General features: G+C 32.7%; 3 protein-coding genes across 3 annotated transcripts; 2 read left to right on the top strand and 1 right to left on the bottom strand.

The window, feature by feature from the left end:
• Positions 1–15,616: 15,616 nt before the first annotated feature.
• Positions 15,617–16,693, bottom strand: PG998_010515 (uncharacterized protein; the record flags this gene model as incomplete). Its single annotated transcript, XM_066877331.1, has 4 exons — positions 15,617–15,827; positions 15,871–16,102; positions 16,200–16,460; positions 16,531–16,693. The coding sequence occupies 4 exons, from the start codon at positions 16,691–16,693 to the stop codon at positions 15,617–15,619; spliced, it is 867 nt and encodes a 288-aa protein (XP_066726385.1).
• A 1,169-nt stretch (positions 16,694–17,862) lies between these two features.
• Positions 17,863–19,342, top strand: PG998_010514 (uncharacterized protein; the record flags this gene model as incomplete). The annotated part of the gene is made up of 2 exons (XM_066877330.1): positions 17,863–18,105; positions 18,164–19,342. 2 exons carry the CDS (start codon positions 17,863–17,865, stop codon positions 19,340–19,342), a joined length of 1,422 nt encoding a protein of 473 aa, XP_066726384.1.
• Positions 19,343–19,618: 276 nt separating this feature from the next.
• On the top strand, positions 19,619–23,036 carry PG998_010513 (HET-domain-containing protein; the record flags this gene model as incomplete). Its single annotated transcript, XM_066877329.1, has 2 exons — positions 19,619–21,355; positions 21,411–23,036. The coding sequence occupies 2 exons, from the start codon at positions 19,619–19,621 to the stop codon at positions 23,034–23,036; spliced, it is 3,363 nt and encodes a 1,120-aa protein (XP_066726383.1).
• Between the last annotated feature and the right edge of the window lie 429 nt (positions 23,037–23,465).

Below are 23,465 nucleotides of genomic sequence, written 5' to 3'. Positions count from 1 at the left end.
TAGTTTCGTTATTAATAATAGGGGTTATATTCTATTATATAGCTCCCTGACTTTGTATTTTAATTATTTTAACTAGCCCTTATAAGCCCTTTTAGGCTTTTTATACTAGCTTTATTTATTTTCTTTTATTAGTTCTTAGTAAGAGCTTTCTTAATTATTATAGCTTTTTAATTATGTACTTTATAGTACGCTTCTTAAGCTTTTAATATCCTGGTATATTATTAGACCTTTTGTAGCCGGTTCGTCTCCCGGTATTTCTCTTTATAAGTGTAACGAACGGCTATCGGGTGTCCAAAGAAACCTAGTAGGCGTACTGGGGTTTATGTTGGCTTAGACGAGAGAGTACTTGAACGTGCAGAAGACTCCGTCTTCTGATACAATGGGCAATATCCCTTAACTGATCGTAGAACTTTGACTGAGGGTGCAATAGGTCGTTAAGGCAATGTGCCTCACCAATGGGTAAGATTGATGCTTAGATTGATCACTGAAGTAGAGAGTGTCTATATGAAATACATAGGAAACGTTCGTGGTTATATATCCAATCTCTCCTTCACTGATTCTCCTTGGATCACGCTGTCGGTTGGTGATCCTGTCCGCTGGCTCACTTGGATCACCGTGATCCCGTCGCTCCAGACTCGCTGGGAGCGTCGTGATCCGGTCGCTCCTCATCACGTGACTTGGGTGCACTGTCCATTGCGTGCTAGCCTTCCGGTGCTGTCTCCGTTCGTACTACCCCCTGGGTACTGTCTAGCCGTGCCGTCGCTTCGGGCATTGGTCGTCGTGCTGGTGGTTGTTTCGGGACGATGGCTTCTCGGCGGGTCTTGTCATTGTAAGCGCTGTCCCGTGGGGTACGTACCCGGGTTATCGTAGTTCCGTGCCGGATGACGGGTACTGGCCGCAGGGTTGGGTCGGGTCGTAACAATAAGCCTTTATAAAGCTTAGAGTATATTAGATAGTAGGATTCGCGATAGGTATAGTATCTTCTATAATGTCTTAGAAGGCGGCGACTACCTTTTGAAATGTATTAATTACGTCTTAATTAGATAGCTTGCTTTAAAGCTTTAGGAGGTGAGTTATTAGCTTAGTTTTAAATATATTTACCGGAGTGTTCTTTTTAGAGCTTCGTTGGCGATATATCTATAGCTTTAATAATATATAATTAAATAATTGTGTTTATTAGTTAATAATTTAAATCGTAGTATATTTTATTTGTATATTAGTATTTTAAAAGCTTATTAACCGTTATAGAGTTATAAATCGCTAGGTCGATAGTAGAGGTTGAATCGCCCTCCTCCTGGGTAGTAGTACCCTTTGGGAGTATTATTTAGAGAAATTTCGTATATAAAAAGTCCCTAAAATAAGGAAAGCTTTAATATGCCGAATCCCTATTGTTAAGGTCCTTAGTAACCTATTCCGGGCCCTCTATATTAAAATCGCTTATTATAATGTAGTCCGATTTATTATATATATCCTTAGTATTAATAAAGATAGCGTTTAATTCCTGGAGAGTGTTAGTAGGTTAGTTCTCCGGGGGATTATTGTATATATTATATATATATAGTAAGTTAGTACCGGTTGAGCCGGTATTGTAAGTAATAATTACGGTCGCGATATTAGCGCTATAATTAGTAAAAGAAATTCGAAATTAATTAAATTTCTTATTAATAAAGAATGCTACGTTAGGTAACTTAGCTCTTTATATAAAGAGTTAGAGGATAAAGGCTTAGGCCTTTAAGTTATAATTATTATATTCGATTTTATTAATCTAAAGCTTTTAGATAGTAATAATGTTATATTTTAAGACTTTCGGGTTTTAAAATAGCGGTATTATTATTATATCTTTAGATTTTCTAATATTATATTATAAAATGTATAGTATAGGTATATTAAATATTACTTTTAAGGTAGGATATCGAAAGTAATAAGGCTGATCGGTTCTTTATCGCTTTCTTTTTAAAGTTATTTTCGTCCTTTAGTTAAGGAAGTACGGTACTTTAGAGGCGTTGGTTTCGAGGTTTTACGCGTTATACTTTATTTATAAGGTGTGGTATAGGTGATAAATAGTATATTTAGTTTAAAATTAATAGTATTTAACGCGCCCTTTCTTTTCCTTTTCTTCTTTCTTTTTAATATTATATACGTTTTAGAGGGTATTGAATTTATAAATTTATCGTTTAGGTTATTTTTTAGCTGGCGGAAGGGTTAGGGTTTTTTAGTATGGGTACGGTCGAGTTCTTATTCTTTCCTCTCTTTTTCTTTTTTTTAATATTTATAGCTAGTATCGGGTTATATATAGTACGTTAAAGTTAATATCGGCTTTATTGCTATCTAGATAGGCCGGTATATCTCGGGTCCCTTTTATTAAGATGTTAGGTATAAGTTTATCCTCTTCGGAGGAGGTTTCCGGGGGTTGTAAATTAAAATAAGTTAGAAGATCGTTTTAGAAGGTATTAATATAGCGGAAGGTATTGGTGCTAGCGTAGCTTTTAGAGGGGGTTCGGTGGCTTCGGGGGCCGGTAGGGTACGGGGGGGGTTATTTGGGGGTTGTTAGCGGTGTTAGTAGTGTCCCGGGCGAGCTGTTCCCGCGTGGCTCGGTCTTGGGCTTGCTGGAGTAGGCTGGCTAAGTTTTAAGCTGGTATCTCCCGGGGTTACTTTAGGGTAGTTAGTATGGTAGTCGGCTTTAAGGTAGCTGTTTTAATAGCCGGTTCTAGGGTAATTATTGATGTTAGCGCTGTGGTAGGTGCTGCTATAAGTATTGTTATAGGCGTTAGTGCCGGTGTGGTTAACGATGTTAGTAGGTTTTTAGGTAATCTTTCTAAAGCTGGCGGTATAGGTAGCCCTTGCGGTATAGGTAGTCCTTGTGTAGTAAGGGTGGCGGTAGTAATTCTAGGGGTTTTAGTAACTAGTGGTGTGTATATTAGCGTTTATAATTAATAAATAATTTTATTTTTTAGTACTTCTTAGACCCGTTAGCGCTCCCGTTTCCGGTAATTGTATTTAGGGTTTTAAATAGGGTGTTAATAACGGTAGTTATTATATTTAAGGGGGCTATAGATTGTATAGATAGGGTACTTTTATATATTATAGGGGTTGGAGTAGAAGTTATAGATATTGTATGCGGTAGTGTATTAAATAGTAATATAACTGTATTTTTGATATTAGAGGTATTATTTGATCTAGTAAGCTTTATTATAACGTTCTACTGGATATATCTCGTTAGATTAGATGTATCTGGATAGGATTAGTTTATTTATAGGTTTAGGGTAGTTAAATTTTATTATAAGAGAGTTAATAAGCTTTGTAGCCCTTTTTTTAATAAGTTAATTTATATAAGTAATCGTGTTATTCTAGATTAAGTTAGCGTTTAATGCTTTAAGTTATTATGCCTTTTTTAAGAGTTAGTTTTAAGAGAAAGTATTTATAGGAAAGCTATAGATAACGACGTTAAAGGTAAGTACTACTACCTTAGCTTTGAATTTAATAAACTTTACTTACTAATTAGTATATTTAATTAGGGCCTTAGCTTAAGCGATAAAGGTAGTATGTACCTGAATATCTTTAGATTTAAGGAAGATGGCGTTGTCGACCTCTATGTTATTGTACGGTTTAGGGGCTATTAGGATGTTGTCGGCTATCGGAGTATTTATTAAAGCCTTTAGGTTTGTAGCTCTTTAGTAGATAGCTTTATTGATATAGTCGATAAAGGCTTTAAGATAGTTAGCTATGTTACTTTATAGCTAGGATTTTATAGCTTTACTATTTTTATTATCGTCTCTAGTTAAGTCGTATAATTTAATAATAATTTCCCTTTCGTTGGTAGGAGTGAGGTATTCCCGGTAAATTTTTCTTATAATTAAGGTTTAGGTTTTAACGGTCTTAATAGTTAGGGGTAGTATTAAAAGTTTAACTATTATAATAGCTTAGTTACGGACGCCGCTTTTAGTACTTTGTAGAGGGTCGGTAGCGGCCGTTATAATATTATTGATACTTACAGTTACCGTTTGTAAAGCTTTCGCGATATAAGCGATTTATTTTATTTATTGCTATTATATTACGGTAATTTTATTTAAGTAAGTCTCTTATATTTAGACCCCTATTTTGCGCGAGAACCTTTTTAAGAATACCTCGATAAACTTATAAAAAGGTAAAATATATACGTTAAGTATATTAGTAACGTTATTACCTTTGTTATATACCTGAATTATTTTTTAGAGGGTAATAACGGCTCCTTTAAGTTCGTAGGTATATACCGATATACTATTTAGGATATTATTTAAGTCCGGTTATTATTAAAGCGTATTTAGTATTATAGTAACGGCGTTAAAGTACCTTAAAAATAGCTTTTCCGATTATTAAGAGCCGCGCCGGTGATGTACCGAGCTCTAAATAGGCTCGGAACGTAGCGGTTGTTTTAGTAATCTAATAACCGAAATTATAGGCTAGTACGAGCCTGTTTAATTAAGTTATTTCTAAAAAATGAGATCTGACTTTTATTATTATTTTTTATATAAAGTAATATTAGCTTTAAACGATTAAGAATAGCGGAATATATTAACTTTATAAATTAATATATTCTATTACTATTAATTATTCCCGATTATTAAGTTAAATTATTTTTACTTTTTTAAATTAATTAGTATATATTATAATAAATATTAAGTTAATAATACTTATTATAAAGCCGGTTTCGTTAAAATCTTATATATCTTTATTTATAATATTATATTTAACTTTTATATTTATAATTAATTTAAATTAATCGGAAATAACTTTTAAATCCTCGTAAAAAACCCTCTAATAATTATATTTCCGATTTATTTTAATCTTTAAATTTAAATTACGGTCGATAAAGTACTTAATTTAATATTTCTTAACGCGCTCGTTATTGTATATTCTTATAAAAAGATTAGCTATATCTTTTATATTAGCGATTTTAAGAGGTATTCCTTAAGTATTTAAGTTAATTATATACTTACGTAATACTTCCTCTTTAATTAATATTAATTTCTATTATAGATATCGGATTTTATATCGTAGGGTTCGGCCGTGAAGTTAATAATTAAATATAAATAATAGGATATTATATACTTTTATAATAGCTTGTTAATTAATAAGCTTTAAGGGATTTCGTATCGCTTAAACTATTAATTCGAGCTTACTTTCTAATAAAGGATTAAGTATTATAATTATAGAGATAAAACGTATTAAAGTTTAATAAGGAGGGTCGGTAGAAATAGTATCTTATTTAATAATATATCTCGCTTAATGGTAAACCACGTTATATACTTTAATAAATATTTATTTAAATTTAAATTAAGATATAGCTTATTTAAGTTAAAAGTAATCTATTTAATTTAATAATAATACCATAATCGTTTTTATTAATTATTTAATTATTAAAGATATTTATAAAAAAACAAGTTTTAATATAATAAAAATTAATAATATTAATAAAAGATTAATTAATTTATATATTTACCTATTATAATATAGATTTATTATTTATTATATCGTTAATAAAATTAACTTTATTTTTAACGGGTTTAATAAATTTAAAGTTATTTAAAATAATAAAAGATTTAATAAACTAGCTATCTTTAAGAAAAGTTAATTTAATTTTAATAATATATATTATATTAAAAGCGAAATAATAGTTAAAATCATTCTAAAATAAAAGTTTTTCTAATAATTATAAAATAAATAATTATTTATAAAGAATTATTTAAAAATTTAAACGGTTAATTAATAATAATTAAATTTCAAATTCTTTTATCTATTTTAAATATTTATTCGAAATTAAGAATAAATTCCTATATTATATCGATTATTTATATAAATATAAACTTTACGTTTTATATAATATAATTTAAAAAATATTTATTATTATATACGATAATAAGTATTAATACAGTTTTAAATATATATTAAAGGATTTAAATAACTTTAAGATTAAAAGTAAAAAAAAAAATTAAATAATATATCGTTTATCATTTTAATTATAAAGTTAATTATATTAACCGATAATTTAGTATTAATAATTATAAAGTTATTTATAATAAAGATCCTCTTCTTATACGAATAATTATTATAAATTTTATTATTTCATTTTTATTAATCGTTTTTATAAAAACGTTTTAATAATTTAAAGGTAATAAGGATTATTATAATATATTTAATAATTTAATAATAGTCTTTAATTTTATATTAAGGAGATTTATATTAATCCCTAATACTCTATAATATAATACTAAAAAATAGATTATTATTTTCATAATTTAATTAATATTAATTAATTAAGGAATTCCTTAAGGAATTATATCTAATTAAGATCGTAAATTTATAAATAACTTTTAAAAAGGTATTTAGAAAATATTTAATATTCGTTTAATAATAATTATTATTTAATATCCTTAAACCGATAATTTCTTTAAAAGGAAGAATTAAAATATCAAAATTATTATCTATTATTATAACTTTATTTACCTTAATCGATATTAAATTAATATACTTTTTAATTTATAATAAAATATAAATAACGTTTATAATAAAACAATTAAATTAATATCATATTAATAACTCTTTAACTATAAACTTCCTAAATTCTACGATATAGTTATAGATATTAATATAATAGAATAAGTATTTATAAATATCCGATTTATATACGAATATTTAAGATAAGACATTAATTTAATTATAGATTTTATAATAATTATAATTAAAGAAAGGTACTATATAAAATATTACCCTCTTTAATTTATTATCAAAGATAAAGTATATTTAAAGCTTTATAAAGGTTATTATTTTCCCGGTAAACTTTTTAAAAAACTTTTATAATAACGATTTAAATTATAAACTATTCTAAAATATATTAATATATTTATTAATAAGTTTAATTTCTTTAACGGTCTTTAAATTTATTTAATTATTTTAATAGAATATCTAACCTTTATTATTAATTTTAACCTCCTTTTAGACTAATTAACGCTAAAGAATTTAAATATGTTTTTAATAATAGAATTAATTATTATAAAATTAAAATACTAACTAATTATTGACTTAATCGTATTAAAGATAGCTTTAAATACTAAATTAAATAGAAAGGATAGGGTTATAAATATAATATATAACGTTATAAAGATACCTTTAATAACTTTAAAGAGTTTATTAATAAATATTAATAATGAGCTAGAAGAAGACCTTCGGTTATTTAAAAGTGAATATATAAAAGGGATTATTAGTTATAAGCTAATATTACTTTAAAACGAGGCTTTAATTGTTCTTATAAATAATTAAATATAATTTAAAAATAAATTCTTAATATTTTTAAAAAAGGATTTAATTACCTTTATAAAGTTTAATTTGAATCTATTTATAATGAATTAGTTTAATTAATTAAGCGTAATAAAGGAAAGTTTTTATAATATTATTAATAAAAAAGTTTAATTTTTAAAAAAATAAAGTATTAAATATTTTTATTAATAAATTAAATAGATTATCGAGGATAGAAATATCTTTTTCTTACTTAATAATTTAATACTATTTATTAAGGGTACTAACTAATATAAGATATATACTTCTTAAATAGGAAAGTAGTATAATATAGTAATATTAATAGAGCTTTATTTATTAAGGTCCTTACTCTTATTACCTATAAAAGAAATTTTCCTTCTTTATCTTAATACTACTATATTAATATATACCTTACTAAGTATATTAATATATTTTATAAATTACTCTTTAATAATCTAATTATTTATTTAATTGCAAATAATTATTAAAACCTTTACTCTTAAAGTTCTTAATTTTAAAAGTTAAAAACTTTAAACTTAATTATTTAATACCTTTATTAATAAAATAGGTATTAATCTAATTTTTTAAGTTATAATTAAGGAATAAATTATGGTAGTATAATATAATTTATTATATTATGAAAGAATTAAAATAAAAGCTAATAATATGTCATTCCTCCTTACTTTTAAATTCTATTAATTCTATAAAATTTATTAATCTCTAACTCTTTAATAAAATTAAGTATTTTATAATTTCTAGATTTAATTAAGATTAGCTTTTAATAATCATATTATTAAAAGTTAGAAACGATCGTTTAATTAAAGTTATTATAGTTAGTATATTTAAATACTTTCTAATTAAAATATTTAATTTAGGAAATTCAGTTTTATTATTAAATTACTATTTTAAAGGATTGGTTTATTAATTAATTTTAAATTAATAAAATATATATAAAGGTTATTTATAGATTAGAAATTAATTTATTTTTTATATCATAATTCCTTTATTTAAATAAATCGAATATTCGGCTATTATATATCAATTTTAATTTCTTTAAAATAATTTATATTATTAGAATTATAATTTTCGTTAATTTCGTTATTTAAATCCTCGTTTAATTTATTTTAATCTCGATTATTGTTATTTAATTGATTATATTCAATTGCTAATAAAATGATTATATTAATATTAATACTTTTATATAAATTTATTAAATTATTAGGTTTAATGTATATTAATTTAAATTTAAGATTTAAAATTATATTTTAAATCTAAAGTTTAAATAATTTGATAATAATATTATTTCATTAATAAGGGAAACATTTATTTCATTTTCAATTATTAGTAAAAATAACGAAAATTAAATTAAAATATTCTTTAACTTATTATAAAATAAAGATTAATATTTATATAAAATATAAAATTGAAGAAAGAAATTTATAAATATTAAATCTAGATTATCTTTTCTCTTTTAAATAAACTCTTTTATAGAGAGTAAACTATAAGGGTTAAAATAAGAGATATAAATAAAGTGAATTCTACTCATTAAAACTTAACGAGCTAGCTCTATCTATCTAATTAATTAAATTAAATAATAAGAATATAACTTATACCTCCCCGTTTCTCAGAAAAAGATTTATATATAAATTTATTAATTAATTAATTATATTTATATAAAAATATTATATTTTATTCTCCTATTATATTTATCTATTCGTTATTACTCTATTTATATTTAATCGTTAAAAATATTCCTTTAATTTATTTATCGGTAAATTTAGATAGTATCCTTATATTAAAGGTTCTTTTTCTCTTTATATTATTAATAATTTATCATATCTTATATAATGTATTGTTTATATTATTTATTATATCATTTAACCTACTAAGGTTAATAACTATAATCTTTTCTTTTTTTAATAACGTTATATAATATATAAAACTTTTTAAATCCTAGTTAATATCGTTTACGTATATTTTATTAACTTTATAATCCTTTTTTAAACCTATAACGCAGGCTTATTAAAAAAAGATTAAGACTAATGACTAAGACTAATAATTAAATTTACTCAGTAACTAAAGTCTAACTAAAGTCAGTTAACTAACTAAATTAGTTTAATTAAATTAACTACTAACTAATTTTAACTAGGCTTAGAAATTAGTCTAACTAATTTAATCTTAGTCACTTTTTAGTCTAACTAAATTAGTTAATAGACTAAATAAAGTTAGTTAAAATTAGTTAGTAACTAAATAAGTTAGATTAATTTAGTTACTTAAGTAACTTTAGTTACCTTAGTCTTTAGTCTCTAACTAATTAGTTAACTAATTAGTCAGTTTTTAGTTACTTATATTAAAAGAATTATATTTAATAACCTTTATTTATATATTAATTTATAGTAATTTATATTAAGTTATAAGTAATATATAATTAATTTAAGTTAATATAATATTATTAATATTTTATTGTTTAAGTTTTAAAAACTATATCTTTTAAAGTATAATATTTAATATATTAAATAAATTAGTTATTAATTAAGTTATTAAACTATTATTATAAAGGATTATTATTTAATATAATCTATAAATAACTCTTTAATAATTTAATTATTTATTTTATTGCAATTAAATATTAAAACTTATATTTTTAAAGTTACTAATCTTAAAAGTTAGAAACTTTAAACTTAATTATTAAATAACTTTATAAATAAAATAGCTAATTATTTAATTTTTTAAGTACTATTATAAAGAAATATTACTTTACTATATTCTATAAATACCACCTTAATAATTTAATTGTTTATATATTAATACCTTAAATACAGGATTTAATAAAGTAAGATATGCTCTAAATATATATTAATTAACTTTAAAATTACCTAATTTAATACTTAAAATATTTAAGATTTAAGAACATTTAACTTTTAGAAATCTAATTAGAGCTTAAAGACACTTTAAAGAGAAAAGATTTATAAAGTCAAAATTAAAAAGGTTAAAAATAAATATATTAATAGTTTAGTTATATATTTTAATAAAGTAAAATATATTTTAAATATGTTTTAAGTAATTATATAATTATTTAATTTATTAGTTATAGTACTTAGGATTTCAGAATATTTAACTTTTAGAAATTTAATTAAAGTTTAAAGTAATTTTTAAAATAAAATGTTTAAAAAGTTAAGTTTAAATAGTAATAAAATATATATATTTTAACAAAGTAAGATATATTTTAAATACATATTAAATATTTATATAAATATTTAATTTATTAGTTATAATATTTAGGATTTAAGAAGATTTAACTTTTAGAAATTGAATTAAAGCTTAATATAACTTTTAAAAAGAAACTATTTATAAATTAAAATATTAATGATTTAATTATATAATATAAGTTTGAAAAATATTTTTAAACTTTATATTATAATATTATATTAATTATTATTATGTTATTTAAATTATATAAAGTTTATAAACTTTTATTAATTTTATAAATGCTTTAAACTTATATATTTTAATATATATAAGAGCTGAAATTATAAAATAAATAACTTTAAATAGCTCTTTTAAATCTTAATTCTATTGTTTATATAATTAAAAAGTGATTAATTTAGTCCATTAAAACTCAGGTCTTTAGTCTTAGTTTTAGTTAGTAAACTAACTAAAGTCAGTAGAAATCCGTTAGTAACTAATTTAGTTAAATTAATTTAGTTAGTTAACTAACTTTAGTCTAACTTTAGTTATTGACTAAATTTAGTTATTAGTTTTAGTTATTAGTCTTAGTCTTTTTTTAATAAGTTTATTAATAATTATCGAAAATTATTAAGAATAGGTATTTATATAACTTATTATACGTAATATAATCCTTTATTACTTCAGTGAATAAATATATATTTAATTAATAAATATATAAACCGATTGTTATATAATTACTTTTATTATATTATATATCGATATTTAATATAAAATATTTAATAAACTAGGACTTTTAATTTATATTTAATTATGTTTATTATTAAATAAAAGAATTTATTTATGGCATCCTTTAATATATTAACTATTATAATTAATACTGGGATTATCTAATTAATATATATTCAAGATTATTTACTACTAAAGGTATCTTAATTTTAACCTCCTTAATCTTCACTCGGTTTATTATTAAAAGGTATATTATTTAATTTATTTAATGTATCCTTTAGTAATATTAAATTATTATTAACTAATAATATCTTATTACTTGTTAAACTTTATTAACGCTTTATTATAAAGTAATCTTTAATATTTAAAAGGTCTTCTATATCTTTTAATATAATTATATCTTAATTATTTATAAAAAGAATTCTTTAAAGTTATAACTTTATTTTAAATAAAAAACATTATTACCGGTTTATTTTTAATATAATTAATAAAAAAGTTATTAAATCCGTTAATAATTCCTTAAAGTTAATTATAAATAAATCTTTTCTTTTATTTATTAAAAATATAGATATAACGATTAAGGATTTATTACCCCCTTTATTCATCTTCAAGTATTAATTAAAATTAATTATTAAGTTTTTAAACTTATATACTAAATAATTTATTAACTTTAATAAATATTAGAATATAATCTATAATTTAGAGTAATTATATACATATTAATTTATTACTTTATAAACTTTAATGAATTCTAAGAATTAAATATCTATTTATATAAATAGATAAAGAATAAATTAATTTTATTTTAATTATTCAAATAACCCTATGAATAATTTATATATTATTATATAAAAAAGTTAAAGGTAATTATTTTTATTTATATATTTAATATAAAGTCTAACTTATTATAATTAAAGATAAAATTTATTATTTAATAAACCTTTATTAAATTATATTTATAGAATAGATAATCGTTTAGTATATAAAGTATATCAATTAAATTTAATGGTTTTATCAACTTATAAGGGTAAGAGGAAAAAGTATTAAAAAGGTAGGGGATTAGGTTTATTAAAAGTTAATTCATTATAAAGTATAGTTACTTTATATTTTAAATTCTTATTAATAATTATTTTATATATTTTTAATAGAATAATAGTTGTTCATTTCTTTACTATCTGTTATTTTTAATAGAATATTAGTTATTCATTTCTTTATTATTTATTGTTTTTAATTATTATAAGATTAATAAATAAAAAGGAGGGAAAATAAATAAATAAATTCCTTAATTAAAAGCGAATTAATAAATATATATCTTTATATTAAACTATTAAAAATATTAATTTAGTAATTAGTTAAATAGGTTTATTATTATTAAAGGCTCATTATTTATTAAATAACGATTTTTAAATAACTTAAATATAGTTATTAATTTTATAGTTAATAATCGACAGTTAATAATGATTCAATAATTATTATAATATTAGGAATTAAAAATGTTATTATATATAGAATAAATTATAGGGGTTTAAATAAAAGGTAAGAGTAAGATAAATTATATTCGTTAGGAATAATAAGTAAATATTATTCATTTAATTAGTTAGAGTGTAACTTATATTATTAATATCTTTTTATTATTATTATTTAATTTAGAAATACTTAAGTCCTCTTATATATCCCTTTATTTATTACTCCTTCCTTTTCTCTCTCTTTCTCTTTTATTATTTATCTTTTTTTATATATTTAAAATATAATATAATAATTTAAATAAGTCAATAAATAATAAGTTTAACGAGGGACATAATTAGCTATTTATAATTTATAGAATATTTTTGAAAGTAATAACTAAAGTTAATAAAAAGAAATGTTTAATAAATTTAAGGCTCGAGCTTTAATAAATAAATTAAAAGTTATTAAATTAGTTTAAAAGGGCACTATATTAATATATTATTATAGTTAATATAGATATTATATTTATATCAAACTTAAACTTTAATTCTTAAATAATAGATTATTATATACTATTATTATTATTATAGGTATTATTATAAATGTTAATGCCGGTATAATTAATAATATTAGTAAGTTTTTAAGTGGTCCTTTTTAAGCTAGCGGTATAAGTAGCCCTTATAATATAGGCAGTCCTTATATAATAAAGGTAGCGGTAGTAATTCTGAAGGTTTTAATAACTAATAATGTATATATTAGTACTTATAATTAATAAATAATTTTATTTTTTAATACTTCTTAAACCCGTTAATACTCCCGTTTCTAGTAATTATATTTCAAGTTCTAGGTAAGGTATTAATAACGGTAATTATTATATTTAAAGGGGTTATAGATTATATAAATAAGGTACTTTTATATATTATAAAAGTTAGAATAAAACTTATAAATATTACATGCAATAATATATTAAGTAATAATATAACTATATTTTTAATATTAGAGGTATTATTTAATTTAATAAGCTTTATTATAACATTCTATTAAATATATTTTATTAAATTAAATATATCCGGATAGGATTAATTTATTTATAAATCTAAAGTAGTTAAATTCTATTATAAAAGAATTAATAGATTTAATAACCCTTTCTTTAATAAATTAGCTTATATCAATAATTATATTATTTCCAATTAAGTTAACGTTTAATATTTTAAACTATTATACCTTTTTAAAAGTTAATTTTAAAAGAAAGTATTTATAAAAAAGTTTTAAATAACGACGTTATAAATAAGTATTATTACTTTAGCTTTAGATTTAATAAGTTTCACTTACTAATCGATATATTTAATTAAAGCCTTAGCTTAAGTAATAAAGGTAGTATATACTTAAATATCTTTAGATTTAAAGAAAATAGCGTTATCGACCTTTATACTATTATATAGTTTTAAGGTTACCGGGATATTATTAATTATTAAAGTATTTATTAAAGCCTCTAGGTTAATAATTCTTTAATAAATAACTTTATTAATATAATCGATAAAGGTTTTAAGATAGTTAGTTATATTATTTTATAATTAGGATTTTATAGCTTTATTATATTTATTATTATTTTAAGTTAAGTTATATAATTTAATAATAATATCCTTTTCGTTAATAAGGGTAAGGTATTCTTAAAATATATTTTTTAAAATTAAGGTTTAAGTCCGGATAGTCTTAATAATTAAAGGTAATATTAAAAGTTTAATTATTATAATAGCTTAATTATAGACGCTACTTTATCTTATACTTTATAGAAGGTTAATAATAGTTATTATAATATTATTTTTAATCTTTATAATCGCTATTTATAAAGCTTTTATAATATATAAATAATTTATTTTATTTATTATTATTATATTACGGTAATTTTATTTAAGTAAATCTTTTATATTTAAATCTTTATTTTACATAAAAACCTTTTTAAAAACGGTTTAATAAATTTATAAAAAGGTAAAATATATATATTAGATATATTAGCAACGTTATTACCTTTATTATAAGCTCGAATTACCTTTTAAAAAGTAATAATAACTCTTTTAAATTTATAAGTATATATTAATATATTATTTAAAATATTATTTCAATCTAGCTATTATTAAAGCGTATTCGATATTATAATAACGATATTAAAATACCTTGAAAACGGCTTTTCTAATTATTAAAAGCCGCGTTAACGATATACTGAGCTTTAAATAAGCTTAAGGTATAGCGATTGCTTTAATAATTTAATAACTAAAATTATAGGCTAATATAGGCCTGTTTAATTAAGTTATTTCTAAAAAATAAGATCTAATTTTTATTATTATTTTTACTAGTTTTATCCCTAAGACTTCCTAATTTCCTAATTTAATAAATCGACATTATAATTTAATTACGCTTTAACACGGTAACACTGCCACTGAAACTAGTAAAATACTGTGCAATAAAAGTCTCGACAAAATAGAGGCTGTTAAAACTTTTGCTTGTTATGGTATTCAAGTCTACTGGACTAATCCGTCGTGTAGATCTCGGGGAGGAACGCCGGCGAACCCTCCGAGTCACCCGTAAGCTGGTGTTTCGTGACAGGAACCGCATACCCAAACCGCACGAGGCACAGGCCTTTATGGCGAAGCTCGCTGAAGTCGGCTTCCTCTGCGTCACGTGGTAGTGTTACAGTCCCTGTTTTTGCAGATATCTGGGCAGTTACCAAGGCTTGCTTAATGTCAGTCACTAATAAAGTCAAAGCTAATCCTAGCCTGGCCTGGGTAAAAGGGACGTCTAGACGTGATAAGATGTAGCGAGTGTGAATAATAAAAGTAACTCCGTATTAATTCGCCTGTTATCACTCATGTGCCGGCCCATCCCTGCGATCTAGAGCAGCCCGCTCGTCATCACGACCACTTTTGTACAATAATGGACGTCGTTCCCCAGCCGCCCGCCACCTTTACTCTTTCAAGCGCGCCTCCCAGGTGACTTCCTGGATATAGTCGACGTCACTGACCATATTACCGACAATGCCATCCAGCAGCTCCTCGTCCTCGTCCTCATCGCCATCGGCGTGCCTCGCCACCAGCTCGTCGTGCAGCGTCTGGTTGAGGGCACGGGGGGCGGTGGACGGGCTGCCCGATGGTGCCGCCGTAGGGTGCGTCGAGCAGCTGGCCGCCGACGGTGCGGAACTGCACGGGGCCGCGCACGTACGTGCCGTTGGTATACACCTCGCGCGCGGCGAGCGACGGCGGCTCGACGACCCACTCGCGTCGCTCGATGATGTTGATGGACCCCGAGCATTGTTCCGCCACATCGGCCTTGCACTGGTTGGGACCCATGTTGCAGTGGTCGCCGCCCTTGCCCGGGTTGCTGAAGAAGACCTGGAAGTTGCAGGGGGCTTTGTTTTTGCAGAAGTCTTTGTAGCCCTTGGACAGCGTGGCGCCTTGTTCTGTGTGTTTATCGAGATTTCATTAGCCCGGTCTGCTTCTCATTCAGGGGATGGAGAGGTTGACTGGGTGTGTTCATGTATCTAGACGTACTGCTGTTCTCCTTAGATGGTACACAGCGACTGCATCTGTTCTCCTTATCGCCGCTTCCCGACGCCTTCTTCTTGGAGCTGGCAAAGGGATACTCGTCGCAGTTGTACCCCTTTTTGGCACCCTGTCTGCCCTTGGAGCAGCGGTTATTGCCTGGCTTCTTATTATCTATGCAGCCAGCCGCTTTGCGGCGCTCACGCTTCTTGGATTTGCTGGCCTTGTCGTAGACGAGAGAGGTGGTGTGGTCTGGCACACAGTAGGCGCCTAGAGGGCTGGTCAGCATATTCCTGTTATAGTACTCGAAAGCACCGGTACTATGATAAGGGTTACCTACCCCAACACATGTTGGCGCAGACTTCTGGAAAGTCGTCGCACAGGAATTGAATGCCATTGGCTTGAGGCGGAGAACGAATATCCAGTGAGGCACCGAGGTTAGCTAAGGGATTGCCGACAGCAACGGCAGCAAAGCCAAGGAGCGAAGCAGTGGTGGCCCTCATGATAATCGGCAATCTTCAAGATTCAAGTGATATAGCAATGGTCAAAGCAGTAAGTGTGTGAGTATTGATGAGTCTGTCCACGAAGCTGAAGAGCTTTTCGTTAGTATCATTATGAGCACCCCTTCGTCCTTTTATGTTACGCCTAAAGCCCCCAAACATGTCCTCGTAGTTGCAGGCAATAACACTTTACATCTTGCCGTCCTTCGGCCTGTTTGGGCTGTGTATTGGTCCTTCTCTGACTAGGGCTTGATGGCCGGCCTTACTTCAGCGTCAGCTGATCCCCTACACTGGAACAAGAGACATATTGGCGACGACACAAGCAAGCCCGGAGAGAGGCAGAAACAGGGCACGTACTCTTGTCAGGCTGATGATGCTGATTCATGAGCTTACCGTCCACTTGCCGAAAACCGAAGCTGAGTTGTTGTGTTATCGCAGTCAGCTGAGAAGATACGTGATCCAATATGCACATTGAGCAAAAGGACTGTAGTAAGCAACTAAATTCGTTGCTCAGAATCAACCAGTGTAATATTCATTAGCAATGCTTTCAATGCCTGAAATGTCACTAAATCGGGAGTGATATGAAGACTAGAATCCTTCCCAGAAAGCTGATCCAGTTAAATCCCTTGATTCTATAGCAGGTAGCCCGAAGATGATCCTGTATTGTTGATCGCATGGCAGTGCTGGACATGTGCACCAGCAGCAAGAATCACCGCTTAGAAGAAGGAATGGCCTTTCCTAATAGTCCTATTTATTTATAAGTACGAAACAGCTGGGCTGTGACACGCCACCGATAGAGACGACGACTTACAGTATGGCGCATTAGGCAATCGCGATGGGACCTCTGATGCTAGTCGCATACCACCACCATAACCCCTTTCAGGCTGCACCGCTGGCTATAATAAGAGAGCGGACATTGTCAGCCATATGTACCGTCAGGTTCGGAGGTGACGTCACGGTATAGGCTTGGTGAGATGCGAGACAGTAAGCTTGATTAACTAACGCGCAATTGGTTGGCAGGTTCTCAGCTACAAGGCGGGCGCCTGGCGGGAGCAAACAAACCCCCAGAACTTGCCCATTCTCTCAATCCCATCTTATCCATTTCCTTACACCAACATATTCTTTAACACCATTTGAGTCTAAGATTGTCAATTCCATTAGCCCTAATTACCATGGCAGTTGACTTGACCTTACCGGCGAGCAGTTCGCCCGCCATCGATCCTTACAAAGACCTCCCCGACCCTCTTCTGCCGTTCGCACTCTTCGTGCACGTCGAGCTCCGTGATGATGAGGAGCTTGCCAGTATCGAAGAGGCGTGCAACAGCGAGAGTGACGGCGCCACCCCCGTCCAGCGTGCCCCTCACTACGACTTTTCGGGTCAGCCTCTCCGTGCTGCCCTCCGCAAACATCTTGACGTCCTTGCCTCGACCCGTCGCTTCGACCCCTTTTTACTTCGTCGCCGTGGTCGACAAGGATTGGCGAAAGGAGGGTGTTGTCGTCGTGACCATGGACGACGGCACCGACGACGAAGTCTGTCAGATCGACCAGTTGCGCGTCCCCGTTAAGGACGCAGGCTTGATGCTTGTCAATCTGCAGATAGCGAACGCTGACTGGGCCGACTTCAAAGAGGAGTATGGGAGCGGTAACGAAGACAATGGCGATGATAATGATGATGGTGACGATAGTGGTCCTAGAAAGGAAGTCGCCTTCGATTCTTTCCAGACTGATGAAGAGTACTCAGACGGGGCTTCAAGCACGCTCTATGACCTGGACTACTATTTTGGATTCTATTCCATCCCGGGGATCGATTTCGAGACAGTTATGCGCGAACTTCATCCGTGTTGGGGTCCGCGGGTCCCAACACCCGAGCTTGGCTGCCGACCCGAGGGGCGCGTAACGGCGGACAGCCAGGTTGAAGCAGTCGCCCAAGCCAAGCGCACATGGCCTCTCCGCTGCCGAAACAACCCTCACCTGCACCGTGGCATGTTCATGATCGTCGACACGCCTATATACCACGAGGACGGCATCTTGCTGGTCAAGATCGACTGGGATGAGAAGAAGGCAGCCGATAGCGAGGACGAGACGAGCGCGGCCGAACTCCGGGCGTTGGGCGAAGCCGCCACCACAGACACCCAGCGCCTGCCTTTCGCCAACGCCACGACCATGACCATATTCAACGAGATAGTCGCGGGGTACCGGCCGTGGAAGCACAGCCACAAGACCTTCCTCGCCTACGCGGGCCCCCAGACGCGCTACCCGGCTGACTACCTCGCCGCCGTGGACAAGCCGTTCCAGCGGCGCAAGTCGGGCTCGGAGAGATTCCTGGAGAAAAATGTGCAGCATAAACCTAACGAAAACGGCGAGACGGATGCCGCTACGGGCTTCCAGACGACCCTCGACCAGCACTGGGGCTTTGTGAAGGAGGAACGGTTCTGTGGTACGCTGTGCCCCCATTACTTGGTCTACTGCGATATGAAACTGGAATCCAAGGACGGCAAAGAGAAGGTGACGCTGGTGAAAGTCGATAGAGAGGGCGGCTGGTCGGTCATGGACTGCAAGGCGGGCGATGCCTACCGAGTCCTATGTGAGGCTGTTGATAAAAAGAAGGCTTGGGAAGGCGAGAGGAGGATGACTATGCGAGATGATGCATAGTCCTGAAAAGATAGAATACACTGCTCACTTTCTCCGTTGCGTATGCTTGGTATTATCCAACGTGTTACTGTGATGCTTATGCTAAAACTCAATACAGGCTAGCAAGTGAGATTGCGGCTGACAAAAGTGGAAACGACTAGGCAAGACGGATTCACTGCCCCCCTCAGCCCTTGCCCTCCGCCCTTCTCACTCTGCTGCCTCCGTCGTGCTGTCTTCTCCAGCATCATTCTTCTCAACTTATTATTGGCAGCATACCAATGCGTCCGAATTGTCAAAATGGCGCCCCAAGATCTACTTCCCGGCCAGCATCAGGAAGTCGGTCAACTGGAGGATCAGATTTACCATGACATGAACAAGAGGTCCATGGCAATCCGGGAAACACGCCTACGCGATATCATGCTTCATGACAACTCGGTTGGCGCCACCCGTGGCTGGGACGGACCTCTGCTCTTTGTGCCCACCGAAGCACACGTTGTCCGCCCTCCCGACCAACTGGGATTCCGGGCCCGGAAAGATGACGAGGGCCGCATCGCGGTGTGGGTAGACGACCCCGAGCCCGGCACCGAGATCTCCCACAAGAGCCTGCAGCTGCGTACGGATCATACAATATGCACAGCCTGCCGAGATGTTTTGGACTACTACTGCGAATTTGTGTCCCGCCATCCGAAGGACACTGGCAAGGATCCTCCCGAGTCGCTCGATAACAACAACGTCATACATCATTCTTCCTTATGGTCGTTATGTGCCTTCGCACTCGGCGTTGAATGCCACATCTGTAGCCAGATCTGGGAGAAAGTCGACGTTCTCTATCCTGACCTACCCTCAAGCACTTTTGGGCAATACCGAATTGAATGCTGTTGGCCTTTATTACGCAAAGCGGACGAGGCGCATAAGATGTGGTTCGTCATGATCGATTCGTCAGTGCCAAAGATACCCATGAGGAACTACAAGCACTTGTTCCGTATCTCTCTGTGGCCCAAAGCCCATTTTGCCGTCCATTTCGACAACAGCATTGCCCAAGGTGAAGGTGCTCCGGACTTATCTCGCGGGGCAATGGACAAGTTTGCCGAGGAAGGCACCAATGACCGTCATGGGACCCGATCTCTGGCTCAGTATTGGTTGAAGAAATGCATGCAAGATGCAGATGGGAGACATGGGCTGTGCAACAGGCTGGGCGAGGAGTATCTCCCAACCAGGCTCCTGGACGTGCGCTATGCTCTCGAAGAGGGGAAGGTGCGGCTCGTTTGTCCCACGGAACATCCTGCGTCCTTCACATCGAGTCGACAGTACGCCTCGTTGAGTCATTGCTGGGGGTCATGGGGTGCAAAGGAGAACCCCGTGCTCCTAGGTACTAATCTAGTTGATAGGAAGACTGCCGGGTTACCGTGGAGCGCTCTCCCGAAGACGTTTCAAGATGCATTCAAAATAACCTCCTGGCTTGGGCTGGACTGGTTGTGGATAGACTCACTTTGCATCGTCCAAGATTCGAAGGCAGATTGGCAAGCGGAGGCATCGTTCATGGATCGTGTGTACATGAATGCCGAGGTGAATATTTCGGCCGACTCGGGGGAAGACAGCAGAGCCGGATGTTTTGCAAAACGAGAAGATATTGAGGTGACACCGTTCGAATTTGCAGCCACCCAAACACAGCACTCGTGGGTCGTCACGTCACAGAATCTGTTTGGCTGGATGAAATCGGCAACTTCGCTGTCACGGGCATGGATCCATCGTGAAAGACAGCTGGCCCGGCGCATCCTGCATTTCACCGAAAAGGAGCTCGTGTGGGAATGCTGCGGCCACGGGAACGCATGCTTTGCGAGCGAATCGATCCCGGGTGGCTTGGGGTCTGACGAGACCCTCTTTAACGGGGGAGGCCAAATTCCAAAACAAACGCGCCGATGTCGACATCCGAACCGCTCGAACCGAAGATGCGAAGGAGTATGCGAAGAAACTGCAGCATCTGCACGACTTATGGAACTCGACTTGCCAAGGTCTTTCGAGCAAGTCGGTCACGTATGCCACTGACATGCCCATTATACTGTCGAGCCTGGCAAGGAATTTCCACCAGATGATCCCAGATGATGAATACGTATGCGGGCTTTGGAGGTCAACCTTACCCCAGAGCCTCACCTGGTGGGTTCCTGAAGACAAGTTCGAGGGCGAGGATTACATCGCGCCCTCGTGGTCGTGGCTCTGTGCCGACTCTCGGGTCAAGCTTGCTGCCCGCTCGTCGTCCCACAACTATCTGCCGGCTGCCAAGATCCTGAAGTTCAAATCAGAGCGTGAGACGGGTGACCCCTATGGCCGCCTAACCAGCGCAGAGCTGCATATGAGCGGGTACTTGCGGAGGTTGCACTTTCACTTCACAGAGGAAGGCGGCTTGATCTTGAGCGTCGTCGAGGAAGACGAGAACGGCCAAGACCGAATACGCTTGATCGGCCCGGACTGGGAGAAGGAAGAGGGCTCGTGCTTCAGGATAACCTACGACACGAGGCTCCTCTTGCCCGAGCAAGAGCTAGAGTGCTACGCCTTCTTCACATCTTACCAGGAATGGGCACAACATCTGTCAAGCTGCGAGAGGAAGTTCGAAGCCCTCTTGTTAGAAAAAGTGGATCGGAGTGGCGGCGGCGAGAGCGAGCCGTATCACTTCAGGAGAATTGGCAGCCTCGATAATATCAGCGACGAGTATGGCGTGAAGCTTCGCTATAAGGTGGCCCCGGACGCGCAGATCCCGGAGGCCGGTGTGCTGCGTGCCGCTCACGTGGAAAACCCCACGGGGTATAGCAGCCGACCAGGCCCAGCCAGGCTTACGGCCGGACAAACCGGGCAGCCGGAAGAGGAGGAGGGAGAGAAAGAGGAGGGAGAGAAAGAGGAGGGAGAGAAAGAGGAGGGAGAGAAAGAGGAGGGAGAGAAAGAGGAGGGAGAGAAAGAGGAGGGAGAGAAAGAGGAGGGAGAGAAAGAGGAGGGAGAGAAAGAGGAGGGAGAGAAAGAGGAGGGAGAGAAAGAGGAGGGAGAGAAAGAGGAGGGAGAGAAAGAGGAGGGAGAGAAAGAGGAGGGAGAGAAAGAGGAGGGAGAGAAAGAGGAGGGAGAGAAAGAGGAGGGAGAGAAAGAGGAGGGAGAGAAAGAGGAGGGAGAGGCTAGCAATGATATTGAGAAAAAGAAAAAACCGGTCGACCTGTGGGCTATGCTTGCAGCATATATCCGGCACAAACGGTGGGATGTGATCAAAGCAGCCCAAGACGCGGAAGATAGAGAGAGGAAGAAAGAAGAAGCGGACGCAAAAGCTAGCCAGAACGCGGACCAGAACGAGACCTCGTCCGAGGCTGATGCCAGCGCCAGCACCTCCGACATTGGCGATGCTACCGATGTTACGACCGCAACCGAAGAAGATTCCGGATCCGACATTGGCGATGCTACAGATACCATGGCCGCAGTCGAGGAAGATTCCGGATCCGACAGCAGCGAAACAGAGGAGGAGGATGAACGAGACACTAGAGTTTTGTGGTACATCCTGCAGATTTTGAAGCACCCATCCTCCGGGATTTCATACTCCTCGACTTCCGGGAGCGAAGGCGAATCGCGGAAGTGGCTCGCCGAGGCCTGGGTGATCGATTCGGACACGGTAGCATATGGCGTTGAACAGGAGCCGGCCGAAGTGATCTACCAATTGACGACGCCCTTGATGAGTGGATGAGGACACATGGGATACTGCCTTGGCTGCAGAGGCTTGAGCCTACCGATATCATTCTGGTGTGATGGAACAATGTAATACAAGTCTATGGCCAGAAATATTCGTATACTGCATATATTACGCACATAGCAATCTATATCCTTCCGATACAAGTAGCTCTTCGCACTAAGGGGGTTGGTCCAGAGTTGCAAAGCAGGGCCTTTACGGAGGTCCAAAATCTGACAACGGTCTCCTAGCCATTGTCCATTGTCAACCCCCTTTTCATCTGTAGCTTGTGGGCAGAAGTGCTTTATTGAATAGATACTCTCCTTTGTCCATTCATCCCGTCTAACGGGATTTCAACTATTGATAAAGGGCCAGAGCCCCGAATAATCTCGGCTACAATTCGCTTTTATACAAGTCCCCTTTCCATACAGACCCCTTTTGTCGACT

This window comes from Apiospora kogelbergensis (assembly GCF_038363985.1).
Source record: "Apiospora kogelbergensis strain CBS 113332 chromosome Unknown utg000007l_segment0_segment0, whole genome shotgun sequence".
NCBI lineage: Eukaryota > Fungi > Ascomycota > Sordariomycetes > Amphisphaeriales > Apiosporaceae > Apiospora > Apiospora kogelbergensis.
Note: the sequence above shows the minus strand (reverse complement) of the source record. Positions and strands in the feature narration are given on the sequence as shown.